Here is a 21,975-nt window from a genome sequence, read left to right as displayed (position 1 = left end):
TTATCTCCCGTGGTTGTCTCACCATGCATTCACCTCCCCACTCACTATAATGTACCCAACAAATTGAGGATGGACATATGTTATTGGCTCATCAGGTTGTTTAATCTCAAAGCGTACGTTTTTCTAGAAATTATGAAGGTCACCTTCATTTATTGTGTTCGGAACACCAATTGTAAATAAAGAGAAAATGTGGTCAGTTTGAGAATAATCATTTTGCTTTAATAACACCGAAATATTTGCCCCTCACTAGAAACACACCCCATGACACAGATTTGTCTCGTCCTTATTCTGTAAGGCTGTGCCAACATTTCTGATCTTGTACAAACATTCCAACACAGGGACAACTGACAGAAAAAAGTGTGTAACGAACATAGTTTTACTACAAGAAAGCCATGTAGCACACTTTGAGTTGTTCTTTTATTTGCAAAATACTTTAAACGTTACAAAAATAGTTTCCGTATTTTGGGGTGGAGCAATAGTACGCCACTCAGCCCACAAATGCCCATTTGTAAATGAAAATAATCCTGTTATCCACATGCAACAAACGTGACAGGGAGTCGTATCTCATATACTACATGTCCAATTCTATGGTCACAAGGCACACTAGAAACACTTCTGTGTTAGTTGTGATGACTTGGGATCACGCTGGTCCAACAGTTTTTGCGGAAATATCGGGTTAAACCCTGCTCTTTGCTGATTTGAATCAGGAAGGCAATTATCGGGTGTAATCGGGTATAACCCTAAAAAGTCAGGCCCTGTGTACAGTGCTGGACAAAATTTTACGGAACATGCTCCGGCGCATTCCTTCCTCAAGGTGACACGGCAGCAGCGAATTGGACTGTACGGACTTCCAGACATGTGCCTAGGTAACCCAATCACCTGTTTGCAAGTCTGTACGGTCCCATTCACTGCTAGCGTGTCACTCTGAGGAAGGAATGCGCCGGAGCATGATCCGTAAACTTATCTCTAGCACTGTACATACGTGCTGTACGGGTACACAAACACTTAATGCATGAACACAACTATACAGGGTGCATCACGTAAGACAGACCAGAATTTTTATTAAAGAAACCTATGAGAGCAGCATAGATGTTGATTTTGCAGTTGAGTGCCACGGCCAGGCGGACATCCTCTGGAAGAGAGCAACTACCAGACGACTAATTACCTGAAATTAATTTATTACATTTTTAATTTGGGAATTTCAGGCAAAAGCGAGATAGCGGATTGAGAGACTATCCTCGTTCCACGTTTAAAAAAATCCCTAAACATACTAAAATATCCATCCCCGAATTTTGGTATGCGAATGAGCCGAAACCGAAAAAGCACGCCTGAGGAGCGAATCAACCACGCCGACGGAGGCTTATCTGGTTCTGTAGGAATAGAGCCTGAAGTTTTAGGGTTTTACCCGATTGTTCCCCGAATTTGCACCCCGAATTGAAGGTTACCTCTTTAGGGTGAAACCCAATTTTACCTGGCAGATTGCCCTCACTGAGATGTCTGCAGGAATGCATACTAACTTGTTTGGCAGCAAACTCAGTTATATCACCTCTTGTACCAAACCAGTACAGTTAGTTTGAATAACTGAGCCAGATTTCTTCGTGAACTTAACATACTGGAATTTTTTTCCACCTGAATTCACACGAATTTAGAGGACACATTTATTTACCCGATTTTTATCCCCGGAATTTAGAAAAAAAATTATTTCCCGAAAAGTTCGGGCTCTGTGTATGAATGATGAGGAGGGGCAAGCCAGATCTAACCTAGAGAACAATAATTCAGCTTATCACCCCTGATTATAGAAGCATGTCCCGTCCATACACCCGAGCTAGCAGCATAATACCAACTAGTCAGTCTTGTCCTGTTTATGCCCCACACTATAATTGCCAACAAGTACAGAATCAATGGGTAACGTGTCAGATGCACATCGTACTCCCACGTTGGATGCAGTTGTGTCTGGGGTGTTTTGGGACCTCGCTGCACAACGGTAACGATAACAGTAGCTCTGAAAAGACAATAGAAGTCTAGCTGAGTGATTGCAACGCCACTATGCAGGTGAAGTTCTCATAGTTTGTATGATAAAGGTCTTCAAATAAAGTAATGAACCACTGTTCTATGTACCACATATGTAAATAATGGAATCTTACAAAAAAGGTCAGTAGTAACTGGAAACCCAAAAGTGACACATGGTGCACAAACATCTTAGGTATGGTGCACATACTCACTTTGTGACACATAAACGAGCCACCTTTTTTCACCTTGTCGGTTCCATCTGGTGGTCCTTTCTTTAGAAAGGTGACATGGAAATAAAACAGCCATGTTAAAACAAGCGGCAAGATACTACATAGCAATAGCAATGAAAGTATAACTCCAGAAAGTATCTATGTTGCCTCGGCTTGCAGTTGTAAAATGCTTGCAGCATTGCCTTCAGAACTGAAATACTATATCTAGTACTTCGTCGTAAACACTTTTCAACTCATAATTCCACACGCTTGACAATGTGACAAAAATCCTGATGACCTTCACTTTTATAGCGCAACCAAATGCATATTACATCTACACCTCCAACCTCGATATAACGAAACTCACGGGGGTCGCAATTTCTTTCGTTGTATCAAACATTTTGTTGTATTGAATTGAAGGTCACGAATCGCGACCTTCGCGAGAGAGCGCGCTGTACACAAGCGTCGATAACTCCCGCTACGGTGCGGAAAAGTTTTTTGTGAAAAATGAAAACAACTACAAGTATAGCACCATAGAGCACGTACGGCATTTTATTCTTGCATGAAATAGCCGGTTATTCGCGTCTGCGTCGTGCCTAGAAGATGCAGTGTCACGCATTATTGTTCGTATGACGCTAAAGCCTCCGCAGCTTTTCCATATCATGTTGCAACACCGCAAACCTCATAAGTACGTCTATGGCAGTGCGTCTTCCGTAAGGCTCTCCATTGATACATGTTTGTCCCCATCAAGAAAACCATCTAGGCTGATTTTGTCACGTACGCCACCACGCAATGGCACCTTGCATCTCGTACTCTTTGCTGCTACCTTCGTCCTATACTTGGCTGCAACCGGACAGTTCAAAACCAGGGCTCGCTTGCACGAAACAAACTTAGTGTAAAACTTAACGAGTTTCCCACTTAGTGTGGTGCCAAAGCTGTAAGGGGCCTGCACGAAACTTTTAGAACACTAAAGTGGTGGTGCTAGCTCCGCACAAATCAGGACGCTGGCCAAGGGTCCTAAGAGCACCCTAAACTACCGCACTAAAGCTTAGGACTAACATGTCAGCAGCTATGAACCGTGCAGCGAGAATTCGTCGTCGGCACCAACTGTATCTCGTAATACAGTACGCATTTTCCTCGCAATATTAACAACGTCTCATTTTTTAATGCTGTGGGTACCGTACGTTTTGTGCTTTTCATGAGCAACATCTCTCAAAATGATTGCCACGCGAGGTGCCTCTCACCGGCACTGCCGGTGGAGACAATCTCTCCACCATCAAGCAATTCGAGACATACTTTGGGCTTTATTATTATTTTTTTTTACGAAAGTACGAAACAAGTGATCTAATGCGTTGTTGCAGGTACAGTGATATTACAATACTTTATTTTGGCTCTACAAACTGTTTACGTGCGACGGCAGAAGCAGACGACTTCCCACAATCCAAACATGCCGTGATGCACGACTTCCTGGGATGAACTCCGGAAGTTCTCGTTCTACCAATGAGAGCCTTCGAAAACTGCCACTGCTTGTAGCCACGATCCACTTTAGAACACTTGACTTAGGGCGTTCGTCGAAGTGTTCGTGCTAGCCACTTAACTGCAACCCTAAACCTAGTGCACTAATGCATTAGTGCAACACTTGTTAAGTGTTACACTTAGGAAGGTTTCGTGCCAGCGGGCCCAGTGCTAAAAGGAGAAACCTCAGAAGGAAAATACTGAACCTTCCATCAGACTTCCTTTTGTAGGCACCAGATTCCTCCCAACTCTAATCGCACGTGCCATCCTTTCCCGCGGGAAAAGGACGCTGCTTGCGCCCTTTGTTTTCGTGGCCCTGAAGTCAGCTTTGGGGTCATAAACCTTATCTCGTTCGTTTGTTGTACCGAGGCTGTGGCTAAAAAGTATTTCGTCGTAGCGGGAGTTAAAATATGTTGATCTCTATGGCCCTCTGCCAGAGAATCCAAATTATTTCGCTCTAGTATCTCGTTTTGTTGTAACGAAGTTTGACTGCATATGTAGTGCATCTAACATTTAGAAGAGTACTCCATATGTTTGAAATTTAGTTTATCTTCATCCATACCAAACAGGCTTTGCACTGCATGTAGCATCAAAAGCAACCAGAAATGTTTCAAGGCTAGCAAGATCACGAGGACCTTCTCCACCACTCTTTTTCTATGTGACAAATGTGATAGAGGTTATGTGAAATTATACAGTTACGGCAACAACAGGACATGAATGGTAGCACACATTTTGGTTATCACTTATTAAAAGAAACACACTGAGAAAAAACAAATCTTGCAGACCCAAACTCACAGGATCAACAAGCACTTCTTTCTTCTCGTGCTGTGTAGTCCACCAGTCACTCGTCCATTCCCAGACATTGCCTATCATGTTTTTAAGGCCGTACCTGTTTGGCGGAAAGGCACTCACCTGAAATGCAAAGTAATGAAAATGTTAGTATTTGAGATGACGGCCCTACCGCCGAAACACGCGCATCATAGTAACTCCCAGTAAAGTGCCTTTCAATATGATGTAGTGTTGGTAACAGAATATATATATATATATATATATATATATATATATTTCAATATGATGTAGTGTTGGATGTAGTGTTGGTAGTTGGCCACTTAGAGACATGCAGAGTGTAACGCTGCGAATAATGCACGCCCCTCGGGAAGGAATGCAAACACCCCCGAAAGTTGGTGCCCATGGTTCCGCCAGCAACCAATAGGAAAGAGGGATAGACAAAAAAACTCCTCCGGGCTTACACTCAGAAAAAGTTCCTATAGCAAATGTGCTGACTATCACAAGATGTAGATGTGCTTTAAAAGGACTGTAAAGTAATGGTAAACCTATGGAAACTGTGTACTTTTCTGAAAGCTTGTAACTTGGATGCTTCAGGTACATGATAGCTCTGCTGTACATTTCATATTTTTTTAGCAATGGAATTTCAAAGATCGCTGCACCAAGCAAAATTTGCGGACTCTAATACACGGCAATCCTGACTCGCACGCCATCTATTGCAGCTGCCAAGTTATTGCCAGCTGCAATGTGCACTTTGTTGTCGAAGGTGCATGGTTGGTGCATCCCGGAACACTACAAAGTAAGCCAGACAGCTGCGGAAATCGCCTCGTTGCGAGGTTATGCACACGGCAGCGATACCGAGTGACTTTCATGGCTTTCAACTTCTGGTCCGTCTCTCTGGTCATGCCACATAATTAGTAACGTGTCTCAAATGCGTTACGTAGTATTCCAATATCACGTGATACCTGTCCCCCCAGTCTGGGGCGGCTGTTTCCCATGGCAGACGTTTGTGGACGCTATGATTGTAAAATGATCAATCCTTGAAATTTGTTAGTATTAAGAATATAAAGGATTGAGACGTGATGGCTTGTGTGTGTCATCACAAAGACAAGTTCTACCTGGTGGTACATAAAAACATGGCGAGTTGAGTTTGACTTTGACTATACGTATATAAAAAAGGGACGATATTGAAAAACATGGTGATTGCATTTCACTTTACAGTCCCTTTAACTTAATGTGACTCACAGGCGCTGTTCCAATGAATCCATCTTCTGCTGTGTTCCTTTGAGGAAATTCTCCTTCCCAGATGTTGGCTCGAACTTCGTCTTTGGGAGCCCATTTGTTTCCCCACGGAAATAATCTTTTCGGAGAAAAAGAAAACGAAGACAATTGATGCTGACTCTGCATTGCTCTAACTTTCACTGACTGCAGCAGCATGCACGTGCAGGCTCTTGGTACATTCTGGTAATGCTGGTAAAAGGAGTTTTGGTCACCGCGATAGTAAAATGTGGCTACAAAATCAACAGACAAATTACAACCTTCACTGGTATATGCTCCTCTAACATTGTGGGCCATTGCTCTTGCCTTTCAATTTCCAGTTCTCGCATATACTGAGCATGCACAACTTGCTCACACTAAGAAAAATGCTGGAAGTGCTTCCTTCACAAGATGGAGAAATTCAGACCCAGTGGGACCAATAGATACAGGGTAGCGACCTATAAAAAGCTAAGTCTCTCCGATCCACTGCACAGATCAGGTACAGCAAGGATCGGTCAGAAACTGAAGGGAAAAGCTGCAACACAGAGTGTGCGAATCCCCAAACACAAGCATTCCGGATAGGTGCACACAACTTAACTTCTCCACAAAGCGCCAAACACTTGCAAGCTATGTATGTGCTTACTTCAGTCACAACTGGGCTGTAACAAACCCTATCATCTGCTGCTGCCTGCCATTTTTGCAGTGTGGACTTGCACTTTTTACGCTGCAAGTGTTTGCGTAAACAACTTGCCTTCTTTGCGCATGAGGCACCATTATTGTTGAAATATCTGCTTCATAAGGAGGATTGGAGATGCTTAATCGTTGTAAGTTGCTACTTTTTTAGCTTATTCACGGTACATATAATTTATCTTCTATCATATCTATCTTGTATATCTCTATCTTCAATTTTTATGCCAATAATGCTTCGTTTCATGCATCCAGCTTACCTATTTTCAAGTCGTCCCCGGCAGGCATATTCCCATTCTGCCTCAGTTGGAAGCCGTTTTTTCATCCATTTGCAGAAGGCAAGTGCATCATTCCATGAAACGTGCACAACTGGATGGTCCATCCTTGAGTTTCCATGCGAGTGCAATGCTTTGGTATAATTTTAAAACAAAATATGTACACACATAACTGATGTAGCATATGCCGAGCAAAAAGATACGAACAACATGAACATTCTGTGCTTAAAATATCGGCAATCTGCTTTTAAACGATCGCTGGAATTTCAACTTTTCGATATCAGTACATCTCAGCTCCACAAGTAATAAAGGTTCCCTTGTTGGTTACTAATAATATCATTGTTTTTAGCCCCATAGCTAAATATTTACTATTTTGGATAAAATTACAAAACACACTAAGTGGTGCTCTCAGGTTGATATTTTTTTAATACTGACTGGGAGATTGGCATAAAAGTGTGTGAGGACCCTCTGTGTGCACCCAAGCAATGAGTCATGGTGGGTTTCACAAATCGTTGTCAAATATAGTTAAGGTTTCACCCGCGAACACATAGTAACGTTTAATGCACTTGATCTCCTCCCTTTAGCAAAGATCCAGCTGTAGTATGGAATGTAACAGAGCCACATCACGATACAGCGTGTCTAGACAGCAACCTATTGAGAAGACTTATTTAACGACTGCAACATGTTCTCAAGCGTCGGACGATTCTAAAACAGAATCCTAAATTCAGCTCTGACAAAAAGATATAGCAAATGTTCATCATGTAGTATGCACAGAAGATTTTGTCTCAACTCAAGTTCCTGCTCCAACCTTAAAGTGACACTCAAGTACATAAATTTCTTGTAGAATGAAAGATGCCATTACCTTGACAGCGATACAAAAATGATAGGAGGTGCCTGTTGCGTCATTTGTCACTTAAGGAGGACTCGTGCAATCTAATTGCGTTTGTTTTCTTTATTTTGCTTTCCTCCTGTGCCCTAAGGAAGTGATGCAATCAGCGCCAGCATGCAAGCAAATGACAAAACCATTATTTTCATTTGCGGGGCTCTGGAGAACTCCAGTAAGTTTGTCGAATTTGTTGACTGCAATTAATTCCTAGACTGTTACTGTAGGGAATGACATCATTTTGGCCCAGATGTCGCGGCCGTACATGCGAAGAGAAGCGATTTTCTTGCAACTCTCTTGTGAAGTGATTTCCTGCAATGACTGGGCACCCATCCACACCACAGTGTCGCACCTTTCCACGGCTTTCAAGAAAATCCTCAAGGAGCACATTGTGCGCACCTGCAGGTCTATGCAGTTAGCTAAGCTCAATAACACAATAGGCGTTTACGGCCCAACCTCTCATCAATGCTGCTGTCTACACAGTTAGCTAAGCTCAATAACACAATAGGCCTTTACGTCCCAACCTCTCATCAATGCTGCTGTCAGGACCCTCTGGATGACGCCAGTCAGCACCATTTACCGGGAGCCACCAAGGAGCTGCAGCAACCTGCGAAGTTGCAAGTCATAAATATTAATCATAGGTTCCCTAGCAGACACAATGCTAGCTGTATAATACGATTGAGTAAGCGTTACTGGCCTTACATTTACTATTACAGAGAAACACTATACTCTTACTGCTTGTGTTATGCCACTCTTCGTTGCTTCGCTAATGGCACTGTCCAACACGAATGAATCTCCAAACGTTTCAGCCTGGAAATAGTACGGGCATGATATGTTACTACGACAATACAAGCATTCATCTTCTGTGTTCATTCATCAACAAGTACTCAAGGTTAGTGCAGGAAATGATTTACAGAAGAGGAAGAGCTACGAAAATGTTTCTGTGTGAAATGATTAGGTGAACTTTAGAAATGTGCGACAAGGTACAACTTAGGACTCTGCCTCTCAAGGTGATATTGCTTTCCTTGCCGCGCTAAAAGATGGAAAAAAAAAGGTTCACTACTTGTGTAGATAAATTAGTAACACCAACACACTGTTAAACACTGTGCATTACCAACAATACTCTCATTCCTGAGGCTTTCCTTTGGCAGCCCAAGTATAGAGTCCTATTAGCTGCTTAGCCATTGAGTGTTGGAGATCCACTGACTACGTAATCACTCTAACAGCAGTCACACACACTCAACAGCATTCCGCGTGGAACAATGTGTGTATGTATTGCGTTCTGACATATGAATCCCATGTGTGACAATGTGGAATTCACTGTGACAAGAGCGTTCTATCCTCATAGTATTGCTGTTGCTTCCCAATGTTAGCATATGTCACATGCTTTTGAAAAACCATTAGGAACAGTTCAAAGTGTGTGTATTGATTGAAAAAAAGAAAAGGAAAGGTAAGGACCTGATGAAAACCAAAATCGGGCAAAATTTTCTTTTTTTAAATCTCATTTCTTTTTTTCTTTTTCTGGGTGATCCAGCAATACACTTCCGAGTGCATCTGATCACCCATCGCTGGCTTTGTTGGAAGACCATATTTTTGCTCGTGAGAGGGGATAAATGAAATGTAATGCACCAGAGGATGCCCTGGGTTCATAAAACTGTGCAGCCTGTGTAACAACGTCAGTTGGCAGCCAAAGATTTTGAACTGTACAGGATCGCCATAGGGATGCCTTTGTCGACTGCCAGCAAGAGGTGGTGTACTGTATTCCTTTCGAACGTGGATGTTGTTGGAATTTGTTTGTTTGTTGCTTCAGATTTCTCAAGGTCGTCCCGAAACAGCAGCTCATTCTTCAAAGCATAACCCAAGGAATATGATCCCACGAGATAGTCCGGCTGTTATCTAGCAATCTGAATGTTCCAGAACGACAGGCTGTTTGTTTGTTCTCACACATTTCTGGCCATGTGATGCTTTCCTGTTAACCTGTGCGTTAAACCTCAAGTACAGCAGTTGATGTGTTGTCCTGTGTATTGTCTGTTAGGCTGCTTATTATACAAAACTCCAAATGCTCCACCACATGGAGGATCTTCACAGTTTGTATTTTGCTGAATTAATTACTCTCAATTATTAGTAACAAGAAAATGCTCCTCAAACGGAGACTCCTCCTCACTTCAGTCTTGTAGCCTGTGGACTGGACGAACCTGTGAAATTCGGCATTGCTCACTTCGTGCACGTCAATGTAGAAGCCATCAAGAAATACTTTTCTAGCTGGTGCTTCACCGTCAGCAACAAACACGGGCTTGTCCGTTCCCATTGTAAATTCTCCTCCTTGTAAGAACACAACTTGATTTGTTCGGCTTGACTGCGCTCTGGGATCACCGTCTACTGGCACTCTTTGAAAAGGAGTTGTGCTACTTCCAGATGCTTCACGCTTCGAATGATCCCGCTTCAAACCCGAGCACCCGCACGAATAATCCTCGCCCAGACATTTTTCATTGTCTCTAGAAGACGATGTGTCCTCGGCAAATACAAGGTGGAGCACAGTCACCAGCCACCATATAACAGTCATGACCAAAAAACAACTCCTTCGTGAGCGCATTAACAATGCAACTACGCCACTACAATAGCTGTGGTAACGTCCAAGGCATCAAACGCACTATATACACTTCGACTGTGGTTCTACGTTTTGCACCGAAATTACTTCTTCTGCACGTCTTGTATACATTGAACTCACGTCTTCATGGCTGGACGAAGATATCTGCGGGTTGTGATCTTCGCGCTGTCGTCATCACGTGACTTGATAACCGAATCCGAAACCACCGAAACCACAGCATGCCGATGCCGATTCTGCGAACAGCGCGCCGCTGACGGTGAGGGCTATGCGAGTAGCAAAATTTTCGAGTTCGAGTCGAGTTCGAGTAATACCAAATCCCTGTTTCGAGTATCGAGTCGAGTTCGAGTAGTTGGCGTTCCATTAAATGATAGGTAATGTGTAGAAACAGGAAGATAGATATAAAATTTCAAGCTGCTGTAGCACCACTTTTGTGCTGCAGTGAACAAAAAATGAAACTAATGAAGATTATAAGAGCTTTATGAAAACAATGTGCCACCTAAGGACAGCATTGCTAAATGAATATGGCAACCATAAAAGATTTAAAAGTTATGGGTAGGAAAACTGGTCTTTCTACAACGTGGGTGGTTTGACAAATATATATATATTTTTTTTTTTTTTTTGTGGCTGACAGTATCACTTCAAAATATGTTGCTATATAGGAAAATGTAGCCAAATCAATGCCCTATCGAATGATGTAAGTTTCATAAACAAAGCTCCATGTATTTCTAAAATTGATTTGGGGACACCAAAAAATTGGTGTAACAGCAGAAACCTCATGAAGATATGTCTGTATTTTGAACAAAAATATCAATCTACAAGTTCTAAAATATACAAAACGCGGCAATCTTTGTCAGAAATAATACCTGAAAATATCAACCCTTTGGCTTAAGAAGTTAATGAGTTGTGGAAAATAACGTTAACACTGCAAGTTGTTCATGTAACAGAGTGACAGAGTTCATTGAAGGAGTAAAACGGAAATTAACATAGTAATTTCCGCTGAAAACATTAGTTTCAGGCTCAACGTTCCTGTTGTACCACTTATTGCTATTTCACCACTCTTCCATTCGTCCCGGTTGGTTTTGAGACAGGAAGAACAGCAATAGTGCAAGTTATATACATGCCCACACATGCAGGACAAAAATCTGATTGTCTAACACCTTCAGAGTTATTTGCGTTGTAACAAACGAAATCTAATTCAAATATGCTTCAAATGCGAGTATTGCGCATTTGCGAAAGAGGTCTGCCGCGGGAACGCGACTCCGCAACCAAGATAGGATCCCCACACTGCCTCCTTTGCACAGGGCCAACTTCATAAATCACTACCACAAGGAAAAGATACAAGTGAAAATGGAACTCATTCTGTAGTGTTTATAGATCTAGCAAATGTGACCACTTGTCCAAATCTACTTTAGGGACCGAGTAGCGCCGCTCATAAAGCGTCGATCACCGGTGATCGACTCTCTATGGGCGCGGTAAGGAAGCGTTCGTACCGGAAATTTTCGTAGTCCTACACAAGGCTTCAAGCCCTTTTCGGTTGTGTGCAGATGCACTTTCTTCACTCTTGTCAGGCATCTCTGAGTTTTATGAACTAGTAGAACCGAAACAGACTCTCCGGCCGAAGAAACGAAACTACGAAGTGCGCTCCTCCCATGTCGGATACGCTTCCGCGCGCGAGACGCCTCCATGGCCAGCAGTAGCAGGTTGAAGCCGGTTTGCCATTCATAGCCACTACTCAGTCTGTAGCCAAGTCGAGGTTAGCCGAAGCTAATAGTGAAAAGAAGATGGCGGAATTGTGAGAGCGATCCATAGATCCATGGAGCGATCGCGGCTGCGCCAAATGCGTGTTTCCAAATGGTGGAATGAATCGTTGTGACAGGTTATATCTTATATGTGATGGATTTTAATGTGGATCTAAATCGAGCTCGAAACGATATCGAGCACTCGAAATTTCGAGTACTCGCACAGCCCTAAATAATAGTAATTGGGGGTTTACGTCGCGAGACAACTGCGGAGATCACATTGAAATGTCTTCATCATGCATCATGGTCCACTTTTTCAAGTAGTAAATAAGTGTGCCAGGAAATGAAACTTTCACAAATGTCTTGCAAAATATTTGCGGCTACTAAATAAAAAGAGAGCTTTCTTTATGACATTTTTAAGCTAAACACAAAAATCACATCCCACCTCGTACCAGATTATCGTAAAAATCACCTGCTCATATATATATATATATATAAAAAACGAGGCTGGTGGTGGCAGCGGAGCGGAGCTCGCCGTCGTTGGCCTCACAGTGGGCAACGTCACGACTAACAGTCTGAGGGGAATGTGCGTCCTGGGCAGACTTCTAAGGAAAGTGTGCCAACATACGTCTGACGGCGGCGGAGGAAAACCCAAGAAGAACCCCAGAAGACAGCACAACCGGCACCAACATTCGAACCTGGGTACCTCCCAGTCTCGACGTGACATGACCAGCTCACTAACCACTCAGCCCCGCGAGGTCGATATATTAGAAATGACCATGTACTTGAAACATCCTTGTACAAACGAGCTGCCAACAGACCTCTACCTAAGAAACGTCACCGTGCCGTAATCATGACACTGGTAGACGTAGCGAAACCGAAACAGCGCGGGCAGAGAATACCGCAGTTTCACAAAGCCGTATTCCTACACGAAGGTCACGGGTGGCTTCTTTGTATTAGTGGTCCACACAAATGAGGTCACGTTTTTAGTCACTTTCGTGTCTTCATATGTTCACTTTCCCAGTCCACCGCGAAGATAGAAAAGAAGGCTTCACCCCAAGAGTTGCATAGTCTGAATGTCAGTGTCGTAATCCGGTGAACAATGTGGTTTGTCATTACAACTTAGTTCGTGCTTGCTTTGTATTACCAACAGGACATATAGGGACACCACGTGCACTCTGAGAGAAACTCGTGCCCTTCAGGCTCCAGAAGATGGAAGAGGTGGCAAGGGCTACCGAAAAGATGGGGCTGCCGGTAAAATGGAAGAGAACAAGGCCATTCAACCTGATAATATGTAAGGAGTTACATAAAAATCTTACAATATGAGAAGCCACATTTAAACGTGGCCACCTTATGACTTATTGTTTTGCTGTAGTAGTTCCACTCAAGTTGGCGGCGCTGTTGTACCATCTGGCGTCATTTTTTTGTAAACGGAGAGGTCTATTGAAACGCCAGAGCGACGTAATACCGGGGAAGGGGGGGTGAAGTTCCCCCACCTCACTCACTCACTCGTGTGTGAGACACACCTATGATTTGGCAGAGGTGCACTTGGTTTGTGGGTGCTGCTGTTAGGGTGCCTTCGTACATGTTCCTTGGGGGAGCAGCAACACGTTTCCCTCGCATTTTAGACTACAGTCTTTCAGGCAATTTCCTTTCGTGCTCATAGCCAGTCCCTACGGCCACCACCAACTTGAACTATACAATGTACATGTAGTTGTTCCTTATCATCTCCACTCAGTTTTTTCAAGCACACACTCATTTGGCATTGGTACATGTGTATTCACGTTTATTTTATTCGATAATTTTGTTTCGCAACTGCGGCAGTAAAACCTTGTAAAATTATAAAATCTGTAAAATATTTGATTTGTACAAATCCTTCTACAACTTCTTTATTGGTGTTGGCAGCTCCCCATGGCCAATAACTGGTACACCACTCCTGTGGGTGGAGAACAAAGTCATTAAGAGCAAAGAAGGTTTACTGACACTTGGATATGCCTGTGGCTGTAAGGCTATGAAGAAATAACAGCAGAAAATGTTACGTATTTGGCGCAAAACAATGCTTTGTTTCATCGCATTGAAACCATACCACTGTGAAACCATATTTAAAACACAATAGGTATAAACTTAGCACACGAGTAGCGTAATTAGTGCATGCTTACAGATCAAGGGCGGAGTAGCTGAGGAACTGCATCAATATGTCCCCAGCGCAGCAATCAAGTGTGAATCAAAAGCCTTTTGCAAGAAATACTAGACACATTATAGGGGGTTCCTATTGGTATTATGCAAAGAGCGTATCGAGGCTAACGTATAGCTAGAGTGCGATCCTTTATGGCCATTCTCGGAAGAATGCCTGTCATGGTTTTCTGCAAAAGTCAGGAGATCCTGAAATATGCGATCTTACGTGTCTGACAAAAGTTTAGAAAATCTGCACATTTGCGAGAAAAATAAATTCAGAGACGTTCAGGCACATGCGTAGCCCATACAGAAGCTGAAGCTGAACGGCAAAATTATTGAACCTTGGATTTACCATTCCAAAATACAGTCTAAACTCGTTATTATGACACTCGTTAATACGACATCCTCACTTTGTGACCGGTTTTCTAGGGAACCGTTTTTTCCCCATAGAAACTAGCTATTTGTAACGCAATAGAGACGGTAGAGAGCTTGCAAATTGAAAGTGCTACGAAACAGACAGTTCTGACGGATTTCTTTCGCAAATAAATTGTAAATCAGCAACTGAATAGTCTTCATTTTAGTACAGCATGTAGCATGTGTGTGTGTCTGGGGGGGGGAGGTTCCGTGTGTTTCTCGTTAATATGACAATTTCGCTTTATGACCAAAATCGGCGGGAACGGACTTGGTCATATTAACGAGTTTAGACTGTATACGGTTGATAGGATGTAGTGACAGTCAAAAATTTATTTCACATCACTGCCTCAATTCCATGGTGTTAATGTGCTTCCCCCTCATATTGGCACATAAATGCGTTACGTCATATATCAGAATTTGCTTGATGTACGTACATCAAGCAAATTCTTCACATTCACATAAGCACCCAAATTCAGGCATTTATTTTTCAGATATCTAGAAAAGTTGGAGTGCAGATATGGCACATGGTCACAGCAGACAACCCTGTGCTGTGACTGCCCCATATCTGCACTCCAGCTTCTCCAAATACGTCTTACCGACAAGCCAAACAGTCTGCGTAAATCACATTTCTCACCTGGTCAGTAATGGGATAATGGAATACACAAGGCACCATGTGAGCGCGAGATGTCATACCACTGTGGACACACGCCTTGTCTGGCTTAACTCCAGACCATATTAAGGTATTCTGCACATAAAATTACCTGACTGGTGTGGATGCAAAGTTCCCCTTGACTTGGGCTGGGTGGGTTGGTGGCTGCTTCCTGATCTGTGAGTGCCCTAATGTTATTTTTGGCCTTTGTAGCCTTGTACTTGCAGTTTTCAGCCGTGATGCCTCACAGTTGCAACCTACAGAGTAGTTACGTCCCTCCTGAACCAAGGCTCATTGACAATAATTCAGTCACTTAGTAACTTATAAACAAAGAACTTTATCCATGGAAATTTCGATCGAGCCTCTGACGAGTTGAGGGGCAGTGGAGAGTATTCCAATTCTACGGAGGCCCGTGGAATTGGAAGGACACTATTTTGAGGGAAACAGGACCTACTAGTTGGTAAGATTACACATTGACTAAAAAAAAAGGGGGATGCGTTCCAGAATTACATGACCAGTCCTTGTAAGTCACACGCACCTTGACGTGCTATGGATGTGAACTGACTCAAGCAAAAGACTGAACCAATCTGATGGGAACATATCTTCCAAAAATTTATGTAAACACACATGTGCCTATATAAAAGAACTAGGTACAGCTTCCACTCCCTCTACCAAGGTAACTAGTGCTCTCAACTCAAACATGATATGGCCTTTTCCCCCTACTGAGAACTGACTACATTCTGCTACATTCTGGTGGTACCATACACTTAGCACAAAGGTTACTTCACATACAGGTAACCTTTCCATTAGACTGCGCTTATCTGAGCTCAGGTGAGAAGAATCCAAGCAAGTCGCAGGGGCAGTACATAAAAATACCTTGTGCTGGTGCAGAGGCAGTGGCTACAGAATCCTGGACTTCTCTAACTGGATGTCCTTTACTGGCACCTAAAAACATCGTGCACAGTCAGCCGCATCCAAGAACAGAACAAAACGCTCACTTTTGCGTCCTGAATCAATTGGCGTGGCTGCAAAGCTGATAAACATATGCAACAAAGTACATACATGCAAGATTAACACAAAGTTAATACCTCCAGCTTTTAAAGTGCCCAATATCACAAGAAAAAAGAAAAAAAAAAGTGGAGGAGTATGGATGCACGTCAAGTCCATGATGTCATACCTCGCACTGAAGGCACAACTGGCTGATTGCCTTGCAATGGCTTACTGTACCGTAAGGGGGGTCTCAGTTGTCGGACCAGGGTTCCTCTGCTGGGAACTGAAATGTAGTAAACCCAAAACTCAATACAGTATCTGTGGACACACAAGCAGATTTCACCAAGAGTAACACCACTCATTTTATTCATGCGCTTTCAAACGTCATTTACCTTTTCCTCTCGATGACAATCCCGCCGCCTGCCCTGCCAGACGTTCAGCCTGCCCTGCTTTGTCATCAAAAGTTGCCTTGAGAGGCTGTGCAGTTGTTTGCCTGCAAAGACCTTGCTGACCTGCTGTCGCTGGCCCCGGTCGTCCTATAATTGACAACGTTATACATCAGAATTAACTCAATGACCCTCAGAACCATCATTATATACAGGGTGTTTATTTTTATTCGTTACAGAATTTTTATTTGAAAGACCAGCAGAGCAAAATAGGTGCTGTTTTTGCAGTTGAGTTCTATGGCCAGGCTGACATCCCCTCGAAGAAAGTATGCAACTACAAGATGACTAATTACCTAAAATTCATTCATTAACTCTTTAATCAGGGGATTTCGGACAAAAGTGGGAGATCAGAATGAGAAACCATCCTACTTCAAAGCCATTCCACATTAAAAAAATTCTGAAACATGTACCTGCGTTAAGATATCCGCCCACGAATTTTGATATACAAATGAGCCGAAACTGAAAAAGCGCGCCCGAGAAGCGCATCACCTTTGCCGACGGAGGCTCATCTGGTCGGGAAAGTGGTTTATCTGGCCCGCAGGTCGGCACCTACTCCAATCATCTCCATCGCTCCAAATCACGTGGCCCTCTGACGTGAAATCAGCACGCGCGGTGCTCACTTCGCTCCAGGTCGCCGCGGTTTTGGCTCACTTGCATATCAAAATTCGAGGACAGCTATCTTAACGTAGGTGTGTGTTTCAGGATTTTTTAAACGTGAAATAGCTTTGAACTAGGATGGTCTCTCATTCCAATCTCCCGCTTTTGCCTGAAGTCCCCTAATTAAAGAGTTAATTAATGAATTTTAGGTAATTAATCATCTTGTAGTTGCATACTTTCTTCAAGAGGATGTCAGCCTGGCCGTAGAACTCAACTGCAAAAACAGCATCTATAATTCTATTTTGCTCTGTTAATTTTTTAAGAAAAATTCTCTGATGAATAAAAATAAACACCCTGTACATATACTGGAATATATAGACTTGGTCACCCCTTTCTGAAGAATTAAAACTCCTCACTGGTATACCCAATAACCCAATCAGTTCAAATCTGCCTGACTAAATTCCGACGCGTGTACCTGCTGGATATCCACACGAGCGTAGATAATCAACTTCCTGACAAGTCGGCACAACCGAAGGTGCACAGATAAAGTTAGCTTGGCAGGTCTAAACGAAGCAAGCCTCCAGAATCTCTGACGAGCAGATCATTGTGCTTAGCTATAACCCATGTTTGGGCTCAATGTTGTGATCCAACACCAACTACCTGGTCTTGCACCACTTTTGAATTATAATTAATTTTGAATTATTATTTGAATTATGCCACTGAATAGTTGTCCTCACCGACGGCAGTTCTTCTCTGCGTTGCAGCACGTGGCACCAGGGACATTCTTGATGGTGGGACGGCTTTCCTTACAGCTCCAGGCTTGTTGTTGAAGGGGGAAAAAAAAAGAGAGGAATATATATAGCGCACTACGGGACAGGCTCGGTCTCAAATGAAAGGATCGAGGGAAGCGTGCCATTGTAAAGCTCTCTCGCTACACTGGACACAGGGGGTGACGATATGCTCCCACTGGTGTGAACAATGCACCTGTGGCTCATCACATGTGGAGTCATCCCTGCTTTCAGTGCAACGAGGCAGAACTGTTTTATTTAGTAAACACTCTTACTGCTCATTGCTTCCAAAATGATCATAGAAAATAACAGAGTTGCCATTTGCTTCCAGCACCTACAGCAACACAAACTTACCAAACGCTGCGAAGGCTGCTTGTTCTGAACAGTTGAACATGCGGCAGGGGCTTTCCTAATGTTCTCCTTGCTTTCGACGTTCACTGTTTTGTTACACACTCCGCGACTTTGCGCTCCGTCTATGGTGGTGTTAGGGTCACCTTTCATTGGCTCACTCATTTGAAAAGTGTCGTTCATGCCACCCAATGTCGGACCTGGCACTGTTGCGTGATGTTCCGCTCCTTCTGAACCATCTGTATCGGCCACGGCTGGTTCAGCTGTGGAAGTCGTTCTTTCCGTGGACCCGGGCACTTCTTGTTCAGCATGCTTTTCAAGGAATGTTGTATCTTTCGCACAGAAATCACCGTGCTCCAGCGGTTGTGCTTCTTGAAGGCTCTGACATGCATTATTGGAAGTCAGCCATTGGTCACCCTGGTCATGATGTTCTTGCATTGGTTGAACATTCGCAACTTCCACTAAAGCATTAGCGCCCAAGGCCATGGTTACGTTTAAAGGGCTTTGTGAGGGTACAGCATCCCCAATTCCTCGTGAAGTAATGAAGGTGCTCTCCAAATCTTCACAGGGAGTTTCTTTGGCCGTATCAGTGCATAGAGGGCTACACAACGCAGAGCCAGAGGGTGCCTGAATGGTATTGCTTGTGGTAGGAAGTTCACCGGCCCCTGGAAAAATATAACGTGAATTGCCCATAAGAACAAGTGGTGCATTCAGAATGAGTGCAACTCGGCTATACTGACAGACCTTTGTCATCGTTTGTGACGGTGAATGACTGCAAGTTGCAGGAGGAGGTCTGGATGAGACCTGTTGATTCCTTCTTGATCTCAGCAAGGACATTCTCTGTTGTGACATCTACTTGCTGAGTGTCGCATACAGTAAATGAGAGGTGTTGAACAACCTTCTCAACCTCTTTTCCGTCATCGTCGAAGATGCATCTGCTGCTCTGTCTCGGTGTTTCCTTCACAGATCTGTGCAACGGAGAACAGAGAGGGAAGTGTGGACCCCCGAGAGAACAACAGTGCTCAATTGCGGTTCCCTTTGCTCATAAATCGGGAATGATGCAACGGATGAATTGCGTTCCTTAGTTTTATTTCATTCATGACCTTGTTCGAAGGCCAGTGAATAGACTGCAGATAGTGTCAGTACAGCAGAAACGTTTCACCACAAAGTTGTTTTTGTAAAGCACCCACCGTGAGCCCACGCAGGATGACGCAAAGGACTGTGTTGCTGGTGTAGAGTAGAACGTCACCTGTGACTCGTTAATGAGCAGCTCTTTGTCAAAAACACACCCTTGTGAATTTAGGGGAGTTACAGGTGCTGTGTCCTTCGCCGGGTGCACCACACATGGCGAGAGGTTTTCCATTTGCAAAATACTGAAAAGAAATTAAGAATAGGAATTAAAAAGAGCATCACATCATGTTCTCAGGCACCTTCAGGCTTGTGTTGTGTGTTTCAGTCTCAGAACAGTTACTTTCCATCATCGCCCTGTTGCATAGTGTTGTTGCTTTTCATATTAAACCTGACCAATTCGTATTACCCAGAGTTCGAAGTAACTTGTTACTGTAACTGAGTTCGTTTTTTTGGTAACTTGTAACTTAACTCGGTACTTTTGCGCCGTGGTAACTTTAAGAGGAACTCATTCCTTTTTCAGGTAACTTTGCCAAAGTAACTTAAGTTCCAAGTTACTTTTAACTCGCTTTTCGCTCACGTCCACATATTTTCTTGCTTTCTCTCCGGTTCCTTCATGGCATTTTTTGCCATAAAACATGATATTCAATCAGTGACAGGAAGTAAGAACCGCTGCCAAATGAAGCTGAACCATTGTGCGCCCACAGGGAGTAAGATGCAAGGCTTTCGAATAGACCTCTACCAGAGGAACGTCATCATGACATTGGTAGACAGACTGAAACCTGGTATTACCATTGTGCAAGATGTTCTACACAAAGTATGCCGAGCTATGTAATGCATTGCAATGAGTACATGAAATATATTATTGATGATGAAGTATTTGAAAATCAACAGGTGCAAATATAACGTCACTTCATCATCGCGCAAGCATCAGCGCAAAGGCACACCATGTTTCAAAACTGCGAGGAATCGCACAAAAGCTGATAAAGAGATCTTCCACTGGTACAAAAGATATAGTGGGGCTGTTAATACAAGCGTCTCTAGAAACGAAGTTAAGATTCATACTTTTACAGAGCGACCGGAAAGATAAGAAGTACGGGCTACCGGAACCAATAAAACATTTAATCATAAGCTATCGTGCATGAGACTGCCTTTCGTGTGTTACCGATACGCCGTCACTACAACCTTACAACCAGATTTTCCCAGCGCTCCCCAAAAACACTCACCCTGAGATAAACTCGGTTGCCGTTTCCGAAATGCCCGCTGCAGCCGTTCAAGCACGTCAAGATAATTCACGTTCAACGAATAACATCGTCCATAAAGTTCGAGATTTAAAATGCCGCTAAATTGTTCTAGGCCGGGACGTCGTGGCGCCACTTACCAGCTAGAATAAAAGTATGGGTATGGGGGCCAATCGGGGCTGTAGGCTCAGGGCGGATATCAGAACGATATCACAGGCGAAAACTACATAGACTGGTGTCTAGAATAAAAAGAAAAATTATGATGTCCCTGTGGCCTGTGGTGCCGTTAGGGTATGGTTACTAGAAGGGGGAGGTTTGATGACCGCCGCGAGTTACCTTAGAGAGCGTGGCCCCTGCCCGTGGCCGTGGATCAGGATCGCCTTATGGCCTTATCCCTTTTGATGGCTTATTCCCTTTTGATCGCCTTATGCCCTGGTTCAGGTTCAGTTGTGCCTAATCCCTTTTAAATCAGGGCAGATGTCTTTCGACATCACAGGCCGATCCACGATCCCGCCGCGAGGGGAGAATCCGGCGCTTCCATCAGGGGCGCCGTCAGTTTGGAGTAGGAGCATGGAGGAGCGTCTGAAGGAAAAAGTTGTCTCTGATGGTTTCGGTTTCGCACGCTAAAAGTTTGTTGCGCGGTGAAGTTGTCGACAGGTGTTGCGGCCGAGGACCGACGTGTGAGAAGACATGTGTCGACAAAGAAGAAAACTCAAAGATGGTGTTTTATACCCGGTCGCGACGGCGGCTGCGGAAGGAGTGCACGGAAAAGATGAAAAAGGTTTCGCTTTTCATCGCGATGTCTTTGGTGCTTCCATCGTCCGGTGGAGGAGAGAGTTCGAGTGCGGTTGCAGTATCGGTGCAGTCCGGCCGTCTCGTTTTTGTTGCTGCACATCGGAAGAGAACGTGCTCTACGTTTTCTCGTTCGGCACCGCATAGAATGCATAGGATGTCGTCGGGATGGTCGGGATTGAATAATTGGGATAACCTCTCCCTGGTTAAGAGAGCGCCTGTTCTGGCTTGGAATAACAGGGCGCTTTGCCGGTCTTCCTTGTAGTGATGGAAAGGAGCTGGATGGCCTTTGTATTGGTTGTAGAGGCTCATGCTCTGCTTTTTGCTTGCGCGTTGTTGCCAATATATGTGCTCGTGTGTCTTCATTTCCTTCTGAACCCGTTTGTTCCATTCTGCTGCGGATTTTGCTTTATAGCGGCTGGTTCCTTGGCTGTACTT

At 43.7% G+C, this 21,975-nt stretch overlaps 2 protein-coding genes and 1 long non-coding RNA gene across 4 annotated transcripts in view; 1 reads left to right on the top strand and 2 right to left on the bottom strand.

Annotated features, from left to right (window-relative positions):
• The window catches only part of LOC135400957 (uncharacterized), a 42,657-nt gene extending 29,334 nt beyond the window's left edge, over window positions 1-13,323 (top strand). Inside the window, exons 1-2 of one of the 2 annotated variants that reach the window (XR_010424686.1) lie at window positions 12,022-13,047; window positions 13,123-13,323. This is a non-coding gene — a long non-coding RNA (uncharacterized LOC135400957). Of the gene's footprint in view, window positions 1-12,021; window positions 13,048-13,122 lie in introns of those variants that run through there. The other variant, XR_010424687.1, reaches the window with a different exon arrangement.
• LOC135400952 (formylglycine-generating enzyme-like) lies at window positions 400-10,397 on the bottom strand. The gene is made up of 8 exons (XM_064632991.1): window positions 9,787-10,397; window positions 8,358-8,432; window positions 8,147-8,229; window positions 6,725-6,847; window positions 5,766-5,880; window positions 4,530-4,646; window positions 2,223-2,282; window positions 400-2,002 (listed from the first exon to the last, which is right to left on the bottom strand). The coding sequence occupies exons 1-8, from the start codon at window positions 10,213-10,215 to the stop codon at window positions 1,844-1,846; spliced, it is 1,161 nt and encodes a 386-aa protein (XP_064489061.1). The 5' UTR covers window positions 10,216-10,397; the 3' UTR covers window positions 400-1,843.
• Window positions 13,324-13,738: 415 nt separating the features above from the next.
• Window positions 13,739-21,024, bottom strand: LOC135400956 (uncharacterized). Its single transcript, XM_064633000.1, has 10 exons — window positions 20,731-21,024; window positions 19,567-19,749; window positions 19,121-19,344; window positions 18,383-19,041; window positions 17,978-18,059; window positions 16,590-16,733; window positions 16,385-16,480; window positions 16,084-16,152; window positions 15,320-15,464; window positions 13,739-13,905 (listed from the first exon to the last, which is right to left on the bottom strand). Exons 2-10 carry the CDS (start codon window positions 19,737-19,739, stop codon window positions 13,848-13,850), a joined length of 1,650 nt encoding a protein of 549 aa, XP_064489070.1. The 5' UTR covers window positions 19,740-19,749; window positions 20,731-21,024; the 3' UTR covers window positions 13,739-13,847.
• Between the last annotated feature and the right edge of the window lie 951 nt (window positions 21,025-21,975).

Source organism: Ornithodoros turicata, chromosome 7, assembly GCF_037126465.1.
Source record: "Ornithodoros turicata isolate Travis chromosome 7, ASM3712646v1, whole genome shotgun sequence".
NCBI classification, from domain to species: Eukaryota; Metazoa; Arthropoda; class Arachnida; order Ixodida; family Argasidae; genus Ornithodoros; species Ornithodoros turicata.
This window is presented reverse-complemented; position numbering and strand designations above follow the sequence as displayed.

Bases quoted from the DNA above. Each gene is read 5' to 3' on its own strand.
- LOC135400952 (XM_064632991.1), bottom strand. From the start codon at position 10,215: ATGCGCTCACGAAGGAGTTGTTTTTTGGTCATGACTGTTATATGGTGG. The intron at 8,433-9,786 runs GTGAGGAGGAGT...TACTATTTCCAG, and splicing joins CCACAGGCTACAAGACTGAA to GCTGAAACGTTTGGAGATTC. The intron at 8,230-8,357 runs GTAAGAGTATAG...GCAACTTCGCAG, and splicing joins AGAGTGGCATAACACAAGCA to GTTGCTGCAGCTCCTTGGTG.
- LOC135400956 (XM_064633000.1), bottom strand. From the start codon at position 19,739: ATGGAAAACCTCTCGCCATGTGTGGTGCACCCGGCGAAGGACACAGCA. The intron at 16,734-17,977 runs GTGAGGACAACT...TGTCAATTATAG, and splicing joins GCAGAGAAGAACTGCCGTCG to GACGACCGGGGCCAGCGACA. The intron at 15,465-16,083 runs GTATTTTTATGT...ACTACTCTGTAG, and splicing joins TGCCTCTGCACCAGCACAAG to GTTGCAACTGTGAGGCATCA.